At 36.4% G+C, this 19,547-nt stretch overlaps 1 protein-coding gene across 4 annotated transcripts in view; it reads right to left on the reverse strand.

The window, feature by feature from the left end:
* The window catches only part of CHD1 (chromodomain helicase DNA binding protein 1), a 75,645-nt gene that overhangs the window by 45,914 nt on the left and 10,184 nt on the right, over positions 1-19,547 (reverse strand). For all 4 annotated transcript variants that reach the window (XM_070794065.1, XM_070794064.1, XM_070794061.1 and 1 more), the window contains 3 exons: positions 3,445-3,646; positions 2,331-2,441; positions 1,297-1,361 (listed from right to left, as the gene is read on the reverse strand). In XM_070794065.1, the coding sequence (XP_070650166.1) occupies positions 1,297-1,361; positions 2,331-2,441; positions 3,445-3,646 (378 nt within the window). The remainder of the gene's footprint in view (positions 1-1,296; positions 1,362-2,330; positions 2,442-3,444; positions 3,647-19,547) is intronic.

Here is a 19,547-nt window from a genome sequence, read left to right on the forward strand (position 1 = left end):
TTTATAGTAAGTACTATAATCACTTTTATATCCAACAAAATCTATCCATCATCTTAAATTACTCATATTTTAAAAATATTCTTTGCTTGCACTCATACTAAATTTAGAAATTACTAATTCAGTGGAAAAGTTGAACAGCTGATAAGACACAGTAGCTGAAAATACACTCAGTAAAACAAAAGACAGATCTAAAGAAATCAGCCAGAATATAGCACAGCAAAAAAAGGATAAAACACATGGTAAAGTAAGACTCATGGTAGACCAGAAGGATGATCCAACAGACATATAATAGGTATGATCCAAGACAGATAAAATATCTGTTAACTGTAGTAACACAAATTGATAGAATGAAAAAGAGAAAATGCCAAGAGATGCAATGACTGAATTTTTAGAAACTAGTAAAACTCATGAATCTTCACATTAAAGATGCATAAAGTAAAGTGCATTAAGTGGGATACTGCTACTGCTGCTAAGTCACTTCAGTCGTGTCCAAGTCTGTGTGACCCCATAGACGGCAGCCCACCAGGCTCCCCCGTCCCTGGGATTCTCCAGGCAAGAACACTAGATAGGTTGCCATTTCCTTCTCCAATGCAGGAAAGTGAAAAGTGAAAGTGAAGTTGCTCAGTCGTATCCGACTCGTAGCGACCCCATGGACTGCAGCCTACCAGGCTCCTCCGTCCGTAGGATTTTCCAGGCAGGAGTACTGGAGTGGGGTGCCATTGCCTTCTCCATTAAGTGGGATAAATAAATAACAAATCCAAAGCTGGATGTACAAGACAAGACAGTGGAACAATGTTTTTGAAGAAATGAGAGAGAAAACAACTCAGACCATCTAAAGTATCAGAACTGAGACCTGAAGTATTTTTTAACACTTCCTGGGTCAAGATCTTTGGGAAATTACAGTGAGTTGCTAAATGAGTTCTAAAAAGGAAGTAAATTTCATGTGCAGACAAATTAAGGATAACTATTAACATCCGAACTATCTGAAATCCAACATCTTTAGTCCCAACATTTCTATATAAGTTTTTCAAGTTATTAAGATCTTCTGATATTGTGACTAAGATCTTTGAAGTTTAAAAAATATACAGGAGAGGTGTTATAGGAGATAAACAAGTGGCACACAAAAAAAAACCCATGTTGTCACAGAAACATAAAAGAATTAATGGTTTAAATTAACCTAATAGAATGCCATGAACCAAGAAGTTCACTTCTGGCAACAATTGGTCATAAAGGAAGAAATATAAATCATTAGGATTTTCTTGATATAAAAGTAACCAGTTGAACAAAATGGCATACTCTTTATGCTTTTTCCTTTTGACCTCACTGGATGAGTCATCGGAATCTTCACTGCTAGAGGAATCCTGTACAGAAAAATATACAAAGTTAAGGCTGCTAATGATTAGAATTCAACTATACATTTTTTCTTGTTATACGATTAAACATTCACTTTACTAATAAAACTCTAAAGACTTTTTTCCATGTTACATTTATACCATAAATTAGCATATAAAGTAATTACATTTTTACTGCAAATATGTTAACAGCCAGTGAAATTAAGTAAACATCACAAGGTCAGCATTTTGTATAAAATCTTATAATCTACCATTTCTGGATACTACTACTGTTGCCTAGTAAGACCTCAAAAAATCCTAATTGTTGGTATGTCAAATTCTCATTTAGTATTTTTCTTCCTCAATAGGCAGTTTTTGATATACAGATACCCCCCCAATCTTTGAAAGTTCAATTTATACCACTACACTTTTACAAAAGAACCTACACCAGTAACTGTTTTCACTAACTGAAACAAATATGAAGAGAATTTTCACTTTTACAAAACTCAATTCTGAGCACTCAGCATTTGTTTCGCAGCAAGCTGCTACTGAGGTGGCAAGCACGTGGAGCAGCCCCTTCCAGGGGCTGCTCAGTGCTGCCAGGATTCTGAACTGTGCCTGTGAGCATCTGTGCTTTCCTCACTTTGCCCATGACAGTTACCAAGATGTGGCCTAAGGAAGCAGCCTCCTTGCTTTTTCATACCACTTAGCTCAGGAAAAAGGACATTCCATTTTCGGATAGGTGGGGAAACCTACAGTTCTTCCTGAATGTTTTTGTGCAAACACACACACATGCAAGCTCATGTGTACACAGGAACTACACTGTTTATAATAAAAGTATGTCTACACTTCAAGGCTACTGATGCACATTTAAATGTAGTTATTTTCCTATCCTTCTAATATCCTTACTGTTTCTAATAATTTCATAAACAGCCCCCAGTTAAATAATTAGGCATCAAGACTACTTTTCAGATAATAGCTTTCACAATGAATAGTCACCTCCTCTGATCCACTATTAGATGAAGCTTGATGTTGCTGCTGCTGCTGCTGCTGCTTCTTAAGCATTGCAGATCTCTGAACGGCCAAAATACTAGGGCTAGATTTCCAGAACTGTAATAGAGATATACACAAGTGAAGAACAAAGTTTTGAGAAAAGTGGAAAAAGGATAATCTATTGAAAACCAATATCAACATTTTCACTGCCTCCAAATAATAAATAATAGTAAGACTATTTTCCTTACTCACATATATGTAAAACAATATTGCTGCAATATAATTAAAATAAATGCTGAGCTTTAGATGTATATAAATAATTTATGGTGTGTTGAGGTTCACAGACAGACAGCCTTAATCAATGTATTCTTTGGTGTTAGGACTATTGTCAAAAACAACAGGATAATATATGCTACCAGTGCTATTCAAAGTGTGGCTACCAATCCTTTAAACTGGTGTGAGGTGAAGATGAGGAGCTAGAGTCAGAATGCAAATTAACTAAGCACAGTTTTAGTTCGACTGACTTTTTTGTTTCTGGTAGCAAAACTTCCTACATGAAGGAAACTATTTGTATATTCTGGCCCAAGCATCTTATCATGACTGGTACTCTAAGTAACACTCTGTATACCATTCTGATGTATAGACAAGTTTTACTAAATCTTACAATTGCTTTTTTAAAACAGAATGGCCCTTGGCATATTCTACCACGTATCTTCAAGGAAGCAGAATTCTATTAAATACTCCTATTGGCAATACATTATATCCTCTGAAGATCTTGAAAGTAGAGATAACACTGTAAAATTAACAAAAAGACCTCAAAAGCCTTACATTTTTATCCATGAGACACTGAGTATTTATTTAACAATTTGTGCTTCAAAAAGAGAAAGTTTCATGTATGTTCATTTTATACTTGTCTTATACATCAATAATTATAGACTGCTTCTCTTTCAAGCCAATTAGTCCACAGATGACACCAAGTTCGAGAACAATTTAAAGTGCATTTTAATACTTAAAATCAACTTTTTCTAAAAGCTAGATCAAGAATGCTCTAAACCAATGCTATACATTTTCCCAAAGTAATACAGGAAATCTACCTGTCATTGGATACGTTATTCATTACCTCAGCTCCATCAACTTTCGGTGGTTTTGCTTGAACTTTATTGTCTCGGGAATTGTCTGACTCAGACTCTGACTGACTGCCCGATTCGGATCCAGAGTCTGAGTCGCTGCTACCTGACTGGCTACTGCTTCCATCACTACTGCTTCCAGAACTCGAACCAGATCCAGAGCCGGAAGCTGACCCAGAATCATCATCCGACTGGCTACAATTTAAAAATAAATAGATTTCAAACAAAATTAATTCAAATTTTAGCTTTTCTTAACTCAGCAAAAAGCTCCACATCATTAAGCCTTGTTTGTTTAGTATGTCAACCATGTATAGCCAAACAAATAGAAAAAGGAATTAATGTTAATCTACAGCAATAACTGACTTGATAAATTTAGTAGCCTGGGCTAAAAGATAATTATATCACAATCTTCCTCCAAGGGTAATGAACAAAACCTACCAGGCAGAGAATCCTGGGCTAGAAACTTAGAATAACAAAATGTTTAAGACACAGTCCCTATTCTTAAAAGGTCATTTGATATAGTGAACATAAAGAAGAAATTGTGTGAAGAAAAAATGTGATAAAAATTCTCATTTAGTAAAAGGTAGAAAACGAATTAAATTGAGTTTCAACTTGTTTGCAAGTCCACATCTATGTTCTATCATCTCAGAGGAATGTAACTTATTATAACTAAGCTATGATAAAGTACAATTTACTAAAAAATAAGATTACTAATTTCTTTTCTGAGAAAATTATTCAATTTTTTATGGTTCCATAGTAATACGTCTGAAATAGTAAATTCTCACAATCTTTCCTAGCCTCTGTACACATACACATACACTTTCCAGCACTTATTTCCTGTCCAAAGTAGTCTAGAAATGGTCTATACCTAATTGATTGTGTCAATCAATATTATCCGAAAGGCCATTTGTTAACTGGTGTTTACATTTGGATTGCTGAAAACCAGGGCATTAAATTTTTTAAATATGTGGCAGACTCAGCTTTTGATGTAATTTTAACCGACTTTATGAGAAACAATAAGGTAATGTCACACACACGGAGCAAAACTCAAGCTTCTTATTCTCTTGCTGTAGTTCTCAAAAACATCACTAGATGGAGGTATTACTCTACAAAAACTACAAGATCGAACAGTAACCCTTCCTAAAAGTAATTTTTGAGAGCAAGGCATTAATAGTTTCTACCTGGAAACACAGATATATGTTTTCAAGAAGACATCTGATTCTAAAAGTTTTGCTTACAATGTGAACAAACATACACCTACTTTTAAAATTTGGGAATCTAGTGGAATAAGTTTTTCTTCATAGAAAGAGTAAACAAAAAGTTCCATCTTAAAGGCTATATCAAAACCATTTCTGCCAGTTTCTACCCTCCAGACACATGGTTCAATAGCATAGTGCCTTTTAATTAAAAAACAAAAGTGACCATTCTGCATTCTATTTCGGCCCTTGAAATTTCAGTAAGAATATCAGAGAAGATATTTTTCCCAACACACAATTTCATTTTTCCCTTAACCCACTAGGCAAGCAACACTTTTCATTTATTACTTTAGCAAAAACTATCATTTGTTAGGCACTGGGAAGACTGAGATGAGACAAAAAGTCCTTACCATTATAAGAACATCTAACCTAGTATGGAAAGACAGTCATGTCAACCAATAAATACCTCTCTGGGCTATATTTAAAATAATTCAACCAGGAGGTATGAAGAACACAAACAAGTCAGGCACAGTAACTGGAGAACATTTAGAAGAAAGTGAAGATGAACTAATCCTTTAGAAAGAAGAATTAAGTAGAAGGGGTATCATTTTAATTGCTTATAAGCTTCTTGAAGGTACTGTTTTTTTTCCCCAGAGTATCTTACACTGGTGGACGCTCAGTAAATACCTGAAAAGTAAATGGATGGATAATTGAATCTGGGAGCTATCATGGGCCTATATTCTTAACTGTATCTTGAGAAAATAGCTAGTCAAAATTCCTTCTTAATGTATCAAGATTCCTTGTTAATGTATCAATATTCTTAAGTGAATGCAGGAAATCTTCCTTTCATAATCTTTAGGTGAAAGTAGTTCTGCCTGATGAAAAAAGCAAACAGCCTGAGCCTACACCACTCTAAAGGCAAATAGGCTTATTATCAGAATGTCTTCACCTTAGATATTAAAAGCATGAAGTATTTATTTCACTTAAATTGTTCATAGCAGGACTAAGAATACACATAGAATAAGTAAGGAATACCTTATATACTGCCATAGAATGAGATAGAGTTATGTGAAAAAAAAAAAGGCAAGCTACAAAACTGCATTTATAGTATGCTTCCTTTGTGTATGAAGGGAGAAATGTTTACACATATTTGCTTATGCTTTTTTCAAAAGCAATAATGGTGTATAAAACAATTAAGTTAAAAATGGTTACCTACAAAGAGAGGGGAAAGAAGAAAGCAGAAGGAACAAGGATTGAAATGAGTTGTCAATTTCTGAACCATGCAAATGTTTTACACAATTTATTTTAAAAGGAAATTCTAACACTTGAGAGATAAATATATATATAGGTTTGGGGGATTGGAGAACAGTGGGACATAAAATTCTGAGGAAAAACAGGTAAAAAGCCTCTCCGTAATGAAGTAGTTCTATTTCAACCCACTGTTGCATATGCTCTTTCCAAAATAAAAATCAAACCTGCCCTAAATGGGTAAGTCTTCAGTGGCTCTGTAACAAAAGTAAAACATCTATGAGGTGCAGGAATCTGTCTCTGCCAACCTATCTCCAGCCAGTTTCCTGTCTAAACCCTTAGTTTTAGTGATGGCATACTACTTGTAATTCTCAGAAAGTGAGTTTCTCTTTCCACTTTCTGCTTTTGCACAATTACTTCCTTTTTAAAGATTTTTTCACTATATAATTTCTACCTGAACCTCACTTCATGGATACTTCTCTGACAAATCTCTCCTGACTCCAAAGTCAAATCAACCCAACATTAAAGCTTCCATAGAAGGCTTCCCTAGTAGCTCAGATGGTAAAGCGTCTGCCTGCAATGCTAGAGACCAGGGTTTGATCCCTGGGTCAGGAAGATGCCTTGGAGAAGGAAATGGCAACCCCCTCCAGTATTCTTGGCCTGGAGAATCCCATGGACAGAAGAGCCTGGTGGGCTACAGTCCATGGGGTCACGAAGTCGGACATGACTGAGCAACCACCACGCGCGCGCACGCACACACGCACGCGCACACACACACACACACACACACACACACACACAACATGAAAGCAGGAAATCTTACCTCAGTATTCCCACAATATCCTGTACCTATTACTATCTTAGCTATAGGCACATAATGTAATATTCACTGTAGTTTCTGTTTTATTTTTTGGTATTCTACCATTTGTTCCTAGAGTGCTGGAATTTTTACTTGTTCTTTGTATGCTGAACACTAAATGAAGGGCTCAACATATGTTTGGTGAGTGGATGGATATATACATAAGCAAACAAATCAAAGATGCTTACGGATATAATATCTTATATAAAATTCACAAATAGATTTGGACTATAAAAATATTTCTCAGGTCTAATTAACATTTTATTTATTTAGGTAGTAACCAATACCACTGATTTTTTAATATAGTATCTGTATACCACTTACAAGTTATCCTTATGAATTATATTAAATCTCAATAGCCCAATAGTATAAGGCAGAAGATTATTAAAAATACTTAATTCTTTCCCTTATCGTTTTCAATTTACAAAAGAAAACTCATCATATGGGTACTTAGATAAAAGAGTTTTCTTAGGGTAAATTAAGTAAAAAAAAATACATTTAAAAGAGAAAACAGCAATTCAAATTAAAGTTTCTTTTCAAGATTGTTTTTATGCTCAATTTCAAATATAAACAAGAGCAATCAAATAACCATTTATCTATCAACCAGCTTCACAATTATCAACTCATAACAATTTTGTTTCAAATAATCCAGCTTTCCACAAACACATAATCTCAAACATATTGAAATTTCATCCATAAATAGTTTAGTACTTATATGTAAAAACAAACAATAAAAACTCCACTATTTTTAAACATCCACAAAACTAGTACCATATTTTTTAAAAAATCACATTTTTGTAATGTTAAATATGAAATTATTTTTTTCCCCTGCAATTTATTTTGTGGAATAAATTAGGCAGTTTTTCCTACAGACGCTTCCTGCTTTCCAGATTTTACTAACTGCACTTCTGTGGTATTATGTGACGTATTTTTCTGTCCCTTGTGTTTCTTATAAATTGTCAGACCTAGAGGCTCAGACTTAATTCAGTTTTCCTTGGCAAGAACATGTTTGAAAAGTTGCTGTGGACCTCTAGTAGAAAAAAACAATGTTTGGTTGTCTCTTTTTGTGTGAGGTTGTTTGATGTGTGTGCTCATGTTATTTTCAGCCTTATTCCTCCATTACATAGTTCTTCATAAGCCCTACACAAGCTCATTCACTATTTATTTAAAGGCAGTAAAATGGTGATATTGTCATTCTTTACTTACCCATTGTATCATTTCTCCACTAATAGGTGGAATACTTATTAATATAATGAGAAATTTTCCCTCATTATATTTGTTAACTTTGAGGTACAGTTCATACAGGAAAGGCATTTTCATTTATTTTCCTTCTTTTCCAGCTTTCAAAATGAGCTAAATTGCTAGCATCCTTTCAAGGTAAGAAGACCAGTAATGTTCTAAATCTCACTATGAACTCATGGATTGAAATTATTTGATGAGTTTTAACAATCCATTATCATCATTAATACCCAAACTGTCCCCTCTTTAGCAAAGAGGAAACCCTTTATTACTTCCTGAATCCTTTTCACAAGACCTCAAGTTGTCTCTGACAGCTTCCTCACTTTCTGGTCTGACAAGATGAACCAGGCTCATCTTGTGTATTTCTTGCGTCAAATTGTAACTCAGGCATTTCATCAAAAAGCCTTGCTTCTGTTTATGTTAGAAATTAAACTGCAACCTGAATGGGTTGGTTATAGCTTTTAAGTTTTTTTTAATAAGATGAGTTAGGATATGTGTATTTTTAGATACAATGTATTAAGGATTAATACCAATATTTTCAATTTAAATTTGTAGGTCTTTTACTTCTTTGATTTTTCTATTTATACCATCACTTGGGTTCAGTTTCTTCGTTCCAAATGACACTAGTAAAATCATTTATTTGCTTTATCTTAGAATACACATAACAGTTGCAAAACAGTAATATCATTATTATATGATTACTAAAAGTTAATATTTCTTCACAATTCTTCTTGGCCTTCAGGAATACTCACCCTTACTATTAAACTATTGCTTTGAAGCCAACTAAAATTGTTTATTTCCGTATGGTCACTAATTTTGTTTAATTAGGGTCATTTGCTTTTACTTCATTTTTAGGAACTGCTTTTATTCACTTTGATTTAACATTGCTTTATTTATTTACTTACATTCAATTTGAAAGGTACAAAAGTTAAAATCCAAAATCTAGCTTTTATCTTTTATCTTCTCTACATCATGACCTTCCTCCCACTACAGTAATTATTTTTTAAGTTTCATTTATTTTTCCTTTATCGATAAAAGCAAATTATAAATAAGAGCATTTTTATATTCCCCTTTCATAAATGATTATTAACTTATTTATAATCTTAAATAATCGATGCCACATTGTATATACATTGTATCCTGGAGATCACTGCACAACAGTGTACAGTAGATATACTCCCTTCTCCTTTATGCAACTGCATATTCTCCATTTTGTAGAAACAACATAGTTTCAACCTGTCCCTCAAAGATGAACCAATCTTTGATACCACAATGATATAAAAAAAACCCTATGTATCATTTTGCATTTATGACAGTGTACCGTATTTGCTATTTATCAACCAATGTAAATATACCACCTTTGAAGTTTTAAACTTATTATCAGCTAGCACCCAGATCTTGATTCCAAAATACAAATCCACTCTTTAGTAAACTAGGTGTCCTTTAGGAAATGGCAGATTCTAAGGCTGGGACAGGGAAGGTACCAGATGAAACTAAATAAGCTTGCTGTGCCAAAAAGCAAAATACTAAATACAAACAGAACAAAAAAACACGATATAGGAGCCAATCTGAAGGGCTTCCACTGGCTAAATCTGATTTGGGCATCAAAACAAATAGTAAAAGATAATCACCTAGTAAATAAAACAGGAATCCTCAAGTCCGTGCTGACGACAGGTAGACAGGGAGAAAGACAGATGGCAGGGGAGGGCTGATAGAATTCTGAATGCCAGCTGGTAATGTGGACAGTGTGGTAGTGCTGGAAAGCTACCATGTTGCAATCATCATAGAAAACAGTGATTTGGGCAAAAACCACCAAAGATGCTAAATGTGGGGGGAGGCGGGGAGGAGGCTTTGATGAGATATTTACAGTCTCAAAGTATCTTCTTACAAATTGCTTATTAGCTATATTAATGGATAAATTAGAAACTACAGTGGGGGAAAAAAAAAGATACTACCCTGTCCTGGTGATCAAAACTAGTTTTATCAATAGGGACAGACATACATCATGAGCCTCCAGATTTGATACCTTGTGAAAGATGTATTGTCACTCACACAGTCCTTCAGCCAGGGAATCCAAGTGTAGGAGAGGCCCAGGGTAGGGGACCCAAGTGTAGGGAATGTATAACTTGGATCAAATCATAAGTAAACAAGTAAAATCTAAATTGTGAAATATATTCTATAAAATAACTAGCCTATATGTAGCCTTCAAAATGCTTATGTCAAGAAAGACAAAGAAGAACTGCTTCAGATTAAAGGAGATTAAAGAGACGTAACAACCAAATCCAATTTTAGACAGAACCCTGTACTGAAAGATGACTGGGATGACAAAACTGGAATACAGATTAAACATTAGAGTATATTACCATAAATTTTCCTGGATTTAACTACTATACAGGGTTTATATAAGGGAATTCCTGGGCTTTTATATATACACACACACACACACATATACTGAAGTATTAATGCATAAATGGATATAATGTTTGCAACCTACTCTTAAACTCTTCAGGAAAAATATGTATTACATATATATAAACATGTATGAAGGGTGAGGATAAAAGGGAACAGTGGAAAAGCTAACAATCAGTGCATGCAGAGAGTACACACATGAAGTTCTTGTACCTATTCTTTCATCATTTCCATAATTTGAAATTAATTCAAAATTAAAATGTTAATAAAAAAAAATTTCTCCAACACCACAAGTTTTGGTCACTAATATTCAATATTGTGAAATCTCATATTTAAATAATAAAAGCTACAAAGGTGAGGAAGTTTTAAAGCTGCAGAAGCCAAATGCATATGAAATAGGCAAGTAAGTAAACATTCAGTAGCATGGAAAATAAAAGTATCAAAAATTCAGTCAATAAAATGGCTAAGCTGTACAGGTAGAAATATAAAAACTACCTAAAGCTTTTCCTTAAGAGATATGAAAAGGTAAAAATACCAAGAAGGGGAGATTAAAAACCAACTGCCTCCAACAGCTGCCTCAGAAACTGCTGATCGCCTAACTCAGCATGTCTTCTTTTCCTTAGTAACAGAAATCTCAAGGTTAAGGTCCACCCAGTATAAAAAGTGTATAGCACAAGCTCCTTGCAGCAAAGTATGGATATTAGCTAAAAGTTTCAACAAATGAGATATACACAGAAATGTTGGGCTGTACTTCCCAGAAGGCTACTCAAGCAGGCTGACTCAGCTAGGAGATGCTCCCTTTCCTTGGCCCTTGTTTGCCTCCAACATTTCCAGCTGTCTGACAGGAGGGAAAGTGCTCAAAATTCACATCTGCACAGATTCTTTTAGTATAAAAGCCAACATTTTTTCCCAATGTTCCCAAGGTTATGGTACATCAGTGTTTTTAATGACTTGAGTGACCACAAAAAATTAGTACTCTGTTCAGTAAGACATTAAATCCATTTTTAAATTGTTTTTTCAAGTTAAATTTTTAGGAGCTTTAGCGCACTATCATCTACAGTGTACTTCCTCATGAGTTCCACATAACTAAAATGTTATGATTCTGTATCTATGGATTAGCTTTGAGAAATGCTTTTCAAACAAACAAACATCAAAATGAATATCCCTCTCTGACTTTACAATTATGCATGCTTTGGTCCCATCTCAGAGGCTTTGGTCACACCTCAAGGGGTTTTAATGGCTCACCTTTGTTCTTGGGATAAAATGATTAAAATCTGACCTCTGCCTACCTTTCCAATTTATCTTAAACATCTCTCTGGTGGCTCAGAGGTTAAAGCGTCTGCCTGGAATGCGGGAGACCTGGGTTCAATCCCTGGGTCAGGAAGATCCCCTGGAGAAGGAAATGGCAACCCACTCCAGTACTCTTGCCTGGAGAATCCCGTGAAGGGAGGAGCCTGGTAGGCTACAGTCCATGGGGTCGCAAAGAGTCGGACATGACTGAGCAACTTCACTTCATTTCACTTCATTCTGCACCCTAGGCTCACTAATTTCCTTCAGTCTTTGAATCTGCCACACCTTCTCACCTCATGCTGCTGCTGCTGCTGCCAAGTCGCTTCAGTCGTGTCCAACCCTGTGCGACCCCATAGACGGCAGCCCACCAGGCTCCCCCGTCCTTGGGATTCTCCAGGTAAGAACACTGGAGTGGGTTGCCATTTCCTTCTCACCTCATAGGCCTGGGAAACTTGTTAATCCCCGTCCCACCTTCGTCCCTAGTTCAAGACCTCTCCCCCAGGACTGCATTAGACACCCAGCATGGTATCTGGCAGAGTGCACGCTGAACATAAGCTAGTATGTGCACTGCAGTTTATACTAACAACTGTATCCCTACCTTCTGGCACTCTACCTGACATGTACTCGGAAAATGTATTTGTGAATTAATAAATGGTTAATACCACCTTCTCATTACTTCTTCAAAAATAGCATAAGTCTTCCATAGAAACTTTCTTGTTCTTACTTCTGATTTCTCTGTCTTTACTTTTCTCTTTTGGGTTTTTTCTTCCTCCAAGTCATCTAATTAGAAGTGTTTGGGGGAAAATAATTTTAAGAAGCAGCTTTCTTTTGAAGAATCAGATGATCTGAAAACACTAGGTCCACTTCCCACATGGTCACAATTGTTTATATCTAAGTAGCACTGGTTCCTTTTGATGAAGGATTTGACCTCCAATTCAGCCAGTTGCCTCCCCTAAACAAATGTCTTATACCTGGAGAGCTTCATACATTTATGTTATCTGTTGGCCCTTTGGCTGTTTCTCATTTATGTTCCAATTAAGACAAAAATTTTAATACCTTTTTATAGCTTTCAAAATATTTTGGTACTGAAATCCATTTTATCCTCACAACAAGAACAAAATGTCCTTGAAGGCACACAGTTTTTATAGACCATTTTTAGAGGAGACAACCCTTCTAAGGACCCAGCAATAAGTAGACTTAATTCTGTAGTCAAATACTAAGTTCTGATCCCAACCCCAGCATCCTGTCTGGACAGTCTGTATCCTTCCAAATGTCCTGTGTTGTGACATTTGCTCAGAATTTACTGCTCTGAGTCCCCTTCTGTGCCTGGCACATCAAAGCTTTCTCTAAAGTTCAGCAGCACATATACTCTTCCCCCCTTTGCCCTGTATTATTTAGCATTTTCATGTGTCTGTGGGTAGAAGTGCTTTGGAGTGCAAGCCATGTTAGCTCAGCCCCACCTGTGCAGAATACCAATACCTCCTTTTCTTTATATTCAACTTTATACTCTAATCAATCCTGGGAACTAAAGAAAACACTAACACCTATACTGGGTACTTAAGAATGATGTATTCTCAAGTGAATAAACAAAGAGTCTTTTGTGTTACAAAGAAAAATAAGCTTTTTTATCACAGATATTGGAAACTAGTCTGTAATGGAACATAAAGGAAGAATGAATAAAATAATGACCTTCTAAGAAAGGGGTAACGGTAGATAGCTGCTTTCCTATCACCAACAGAAGAAATAGCCTGGCTAAATCCTGGAAAAGATAGAAAAATCAAAAGTAAAGCTGGAATTTCCCTGGTTGGTCCAGTGGTTAAGACTCAATGCCGTCAATGCAGGGGGCACGGGATCAACCCCTGGTCAGGGAACGAAGACCTCACGTGCTGTAGAACGACTAAGCCCACACCCCGCTATCACTGGGCCTGCATGCTCCGGAGCCCACGCACCACAGTAAGAGGCCCCGTACCACAAGGAAAGATCAAACAAATAAATGTTCATAACAAACAAAAACAGTAGCACTAATGAAGAAGAAAAAAGACTATTTAAACATCCTATGTAAGTTAGACTACCTGTATCAAAGTCTTAGGATCAACGATTTCAGTTTAAGAACGCATCCATTTATGTACGTCTTTCTTTCCTAATAAACATTTGCTTTCTAATACATATCCCATTCCCCCCCTTTTTTTAAACTGGTAGAATTTAGATAAATTAGACTCTGGGGAGGAGGGGAAGAAAAGTTACAGGATACATCAACAGAAGGTAATGGATTTTAGACAGATTATTATAATAGAGGATTGTGTGCCTGACATTTACAGTAATAATTTACATATTAAATTACAATAAATAGAACTGTATTTACAATTAAAAAACTGTATTTACTACTCTAAAGAACAAGTATCCTGCACTAAATTCTCACTTTATGCCTTTCTGCCACCCACCTTAACTACTGCTTTAACATCAAAAACATTCAAAAGGACATCTTTCAGAGAGTTTTTGAAAGAATTTTTTGACAGACATTTGTGAGGAAATTCGAAACTTGACAGTATTCTGAAATTCGACTTTTCTTCTTCTAGCCTCCTAGCCTTTTTGTCTCATTATATTTATATATGTACACCTGTATTTTTCTGCTGGGAAAAACTGAGGGCAAGAGGAGAAGGGGGCGATAGAGGGTGAGATGGTTGGATGGCATCACTGACTCAATGGACATGAGTTTGAGCAAACTCAGGGAGATAGCGAAGGACAGGGAGGCCTGGCGTGCCGCAGTTCATGGGGTAGCAAAGAATCGGACACGACTTAGCAACTGAACAACAACACCCATTAGATAAGCCTTAGGTTTCTACCACACAGAAATAATAAACATACTTAAGGATTACTGTGAAGATCTTTAAAAAATGTAAAGCACAATATCTGACCTATACCAGGAGCTCAATGCTGCTGCTGCTGCTAAGTCACTTCAGTCGTGTCCGACTCTGTGTTACCCCATAGACGGCAGCCCACCAGGCTCCCCCATCCCTGGGATTCTCCAGGCAAGAACACTGGAGTGGGTTGCCATTTCCTTCTCCAATGCATGAAAGTGAAAAGTGAAAGGGAAGTCACCCAGTCATGTCTGACTCTTAGTGATCCCATGGACTGCAGCCTACTAGGCTTCTCCATCCATGGGATTTTTCAGGCGAGAGTACTGGAGTGCGCTGCCATTGCCTTCTCCAGGAGCTCAATATTAATATCTATTTTAGAATTTAAAAAATGATATTTTTTTTGGGAGTTCAAGATCAGAATCATTACTTCAAAATTTGTTTCAGGTGTTATCTGGACTGTCATAATTATAAGTATAAATTCATAAACTATCTATGAATGAAGCCTGTAGAAATACTAACATTTTCAAACAAATTGATTTTTAAAATACAAAAAAGGGTGGGGGGGTGGGGGGAGACATGGTCATTACTAACTGGTACTATGTACCAAACACTGGATTCTTGTCTCATCCTTTCCTTTTCAAATAACAAAGCTGAGGTTCAAAGAAGGCTAAGTGAAGAAACAAATACTAATATTATGAAGAATTGAAAGAAAATTCAGAAAAATGAAAGCCACTAAATTCTTCGGATGATACAAACTGTTTTAAAATAAAAATCCTTTGTGTGCCATATGTATGCTGTCTGCTTGCCCCCCTCACTTACCTAGCATCCACTGGCTTGCCCTTTGGTATTACATAACTGGCACTCCAGTGTAAAACGGCACACGTCCACCCAGCTAAAGATTTCCCAGTATGTCTTTCAGCTAGGTGTGGCCATGTGAACAGGTTTTGGCCAAGGGATTACAGCTAGAAGTGATGTGAAATTTTTACACCTTAGCCTTAAGCATTAACTGGTTTGCCTTATACCCGCCCCACTCCCATCCATCTTCTTGCTGGCAATCACTGGGGCAAGATAAGCTGTATGTTACACATTAACAAAGCTGTCCCACTAGCCAGAGCACCTGAGTAATGTCAAGGGGTAGAGCTTAGTCACTTGATAATAGTTTAATTATTGAAAAAAAAAAGTAACATTTTTGAGACCCTGGGCTCTGAAGACTCTAGTATATATCACTTTAATTGGTTCTCTGATTTGCTACAATGATGTTTTTGCAAAAAACTTTTTTGAAATAAGACCTGTACACAGATAATTTGAATTCATTTGTTCATCTCTTCAACTAACATGTATTGAGCAAGAGTTTCTAGTAAGGACAAAATGCCATGGGAAAAGTAAAACTTGAGAAATCAGAGATATAAGGACAAAGTTGGGGAGGCAGGGAGGGCAAGATACAAGGATGTACTGGTTCCTGATGGAGGAACTGGAGGTAGGGCAAATGAGACTAGGGGTAAGGCTTCAGGGAGGGAGCAACTTCAGAGCTGGCTACTGGTGTATTCTCACACTTGCCCTTTAGAAAACACTTCCTCTCTGAAGCAACCGATAAAATTTCTCACTCTTTAAGATTACTCAAAAATATCCTATCCTTCATGTAACCCTCTCCAATATCTCCAGGGATAGGTCATTGCTCCAGCCCATGTGTTCACAATATTTTGCTCATATGTTACTAATAATTCCTTCACAATATCACAATTATGCTTATACATGTATCTCTCTTCTAACTACATCCTGGAATTCATTAAGTTGGGGCCTGTAGTTATTTTTATAGACCATTATCCACTTCAACAGGCCTAGAGAAACAATTTGGAAATTAGCAGATATTGAGTACTTAAAAAATTCTTTTTTTTTAAAATTAGAAGTCAAAGGCTTTCAAACTTTTGGGGGCATGACTTACATAATACATTTTATATACTGATGCAGTGCACACATGCAACATAACAAAAGTTTGATGAAATAATATTCTACAAAAGAACACTATTAGCTTACATTATTCTTTCATTTAAAAATCCAATTATGATACTCTAATGTGTGTTTCAACTCACTATTTACAATATATTAGCCTAGAATAAGTCACTTAAAAATGAGAAGGGTTCACCTAGATGCTAACTAAGATCAGACCACCTTTAAGTTCTATAAAATTACATTGTATTAAAATGTGATCCTCCAAATCCTTTACGACAGGCCATAAAATAATTATCAAAATTTGAGAAAATCTGTGAAGCATTCATCCCCATGGGTCTGAAAACCAGTTAACGCCTTTGTTAGGGACTAAAGGACAAACACAACAGCTCCTTTTAGCATTCTACATTACCAACCCCAAAAAAATTCTATCAGAAAGTACACTCAAAGTACAGTATTATTCTTAAAGTTTCTAACTAAATAAATGAGAATAAAACTGCCAGAAATAGATGCTAAGAAAGATAACATTTAGCAAGACTAATTTCAAAGATGATCAAGTTTAGTTATGCTAAATCTGAGATAAAGACAGTAAACTCAGAAGTTTCTCTAGTAAGCATCCAGAAATCAGATTAGAAATCAAGACTATGTATACATAGATGTCAAAGTTACAATAGTTTCACAAAACACATATGAAATGTGTTATAATATTATTGATGTGATGAAACCCTCCTATTATTTATAATTATAACCAGTAGGCAAAACTTAATGATATTTACTGGAGAAAGAAATGGCAACACATTCCAGTATTCTTTCTTGGGAAATCCCAGGAACAGAGGAGCCTGGTGGGCTACAGTCCATGGAGGTCACAAAAAGTCAAACAATGACCGAGCACACACAGAGCACAGAAAGATGAACCATATTCTCTGAGGGAATTTAGACTAATCTAACTGTTTTCCATCAGCCCCACTCCTTTACATAAAAGTTCTTCAGCATAATGTATTGTCTTGTAACACTGTATTTCCTGGGTATAAAAAATTACTCTTTCAGTTCAGTTCAGTCGCTCAGTCAGTCTTGTCTGACTCTTTGAGACCCCATGGACTCCAGGATGCCAGGCCTCCCTGTCCATCACCAGCTCCCGGAGTTCACCCAAACCCACGTCCATCGAGTCGGTGATGCCATCCAGCCATCTCATCCTCTGTCGTCCCCTTCTCCTCCTGCCCCTAATCCCTCCCAGCATCAGACTCTTTTCCAATGAGTCAACTCTTCGCATGAGGTGGCCAAAGTACTGGAGTTTCAGCTTTAGCATCATTCCTTCCAAAGAACACCCAGGAGTGATCTCCTTTAAAATGGACTGGTTGGATCTCCTTGTAGTCCATGGGACTCTGCCAAAGTCTGTCAAAACATCTTTACCACCGTAAAAGTCACATTACAAAGACATTTAACATGCATAAAATTTAAATCTACCAGGGTTTTAAATGAGAATTCAAAAATAAACAAAACCCACAAAACTTCATTTTGATACTGGGCTTGATGATATACAGATTAACCATTTGTTTTATGATCAAACTTCCCTGTCTTCTACCTTTGAAGAGTTGCAAACTCTCCTTGTATTTACCATACCCAACTCAAACGTTCTCTTTCTCAACTTTAAGCTTTAGAAAAAAATCTCAAATTTTAACATCACATAGTAGTTGCTCAATAATCCAAACTAAATAACCATCTGAGTAGAGAACTGTATTTCTAAATGCAGTGACAGGAGAGATGTGAAACAGCTAATGGGAATGGTTTCATTAAGGAAAAAGCTCTCCACCACATTTGCGCTTATGCCACAGCTCCGGCACTGTCAACAGTGGATCCCATAAGCCAGTACTGCTTGGCCACAACTATGTGTCTCTGCACTTTAACCTCAATCACTGAGATCTCAACCTATCCACAGCGAAGAAACTTTCAAATTCAGTTAAACAGTTATTTAAAGTAGGCTTCCAAGCAGTCCCCTCATATCACAATGATAGATAATGTATTTGTAATTATAAACAGCTATTTTCTCAGTCATTAAAACGTAAGAACTTAATTCTGCTACAAGAGATATCTAGAGTCTCTCTGAAACCAGTAGGTCTAACCAGTTCATTCACATGGAAAATACAGTCCCTCCTCATGGATGTCTCTTAATACATGTAGTGTTTATTCAGCTAGGCTTTCTTTTATCCTCCTTCCACTCAGGACTAAACTATACAAAAAATTCCGTGTGACAATAAACAAACCTCAGGGTAAAGAACTGAAAGCTAAGATGTCCAACACATTCTCTGTTCTAGGGAACTTGCACTTCTTTATTGGGGGGACCCTGATCCTTGTGAAAACCTTCCTCTCCACCTTACTTAATATACCCCATTTGTTATTCTTTCCTTTTCAAATCACAGCATTTCTGGTCACTGTTAAGGTTACAGAAGTTTCAAAACTCCATAAAAACTTCCCACACAGCCCATCTCCTCACTCCAGTAATTTGCCCAATTTTGCATGTCTATACAACATCATGAGTCTGCATCTTGATTGTGTATTTAAACTTGGTTACTGGGCTTCCCTGGTGGCTCAGCTGGTAAAGAATCTGCCTGCAATGCAGGAGACCTGGGTTCGATCCCTGGGTTGAGGAAATCCCCTGGAGAAAGGAAAGGCTGCCCATTCAAGTATTCTGGCCTGGAGAATTCCATGGACTGCACAGTCCATGGGGTCACTAAGAGTTGGCCATGACTGAGTGACTTTCACTTCACTTCACTTCATTCCATTCTTACTTATAGATCAAAATAATCTTTCTTCAACTTAATTTATAATTTCAAAACTAAATGAAACTAAATGACTCCAGGTTAACAGTTTCATATCTTTGTGTATAAATTTGATATGCTCATACATCTCCTTGGGAATTTAGTTTAATCGAAATTTCTGATTCAGTAGACCTCAGACACACAGGCCAAGTTTTAGGGTGAAGGTATCATTCTGTACAGTACTGGGATGGAGGATAAATGATTCTGTGCATTTGTCAAAACCCACAAAACTAT

Source organism: Bos indicus, chromosome 7, assembly GCF_029378745.1.
Source record: "Bos indicus isolate NIAB-ARS_2022 breed Sahiwal x Tharparkar chromosome 7, NIAB-ARS_B.indTharparkar_mat_pri_1.0, whole genome shotgun sequence".
NCBI classification, from domain to species: Eukaryota; Metazoa; Chordata; class Mammalia; order Artiodactyla; family Bovidae; genus Bos; species Bos indicus.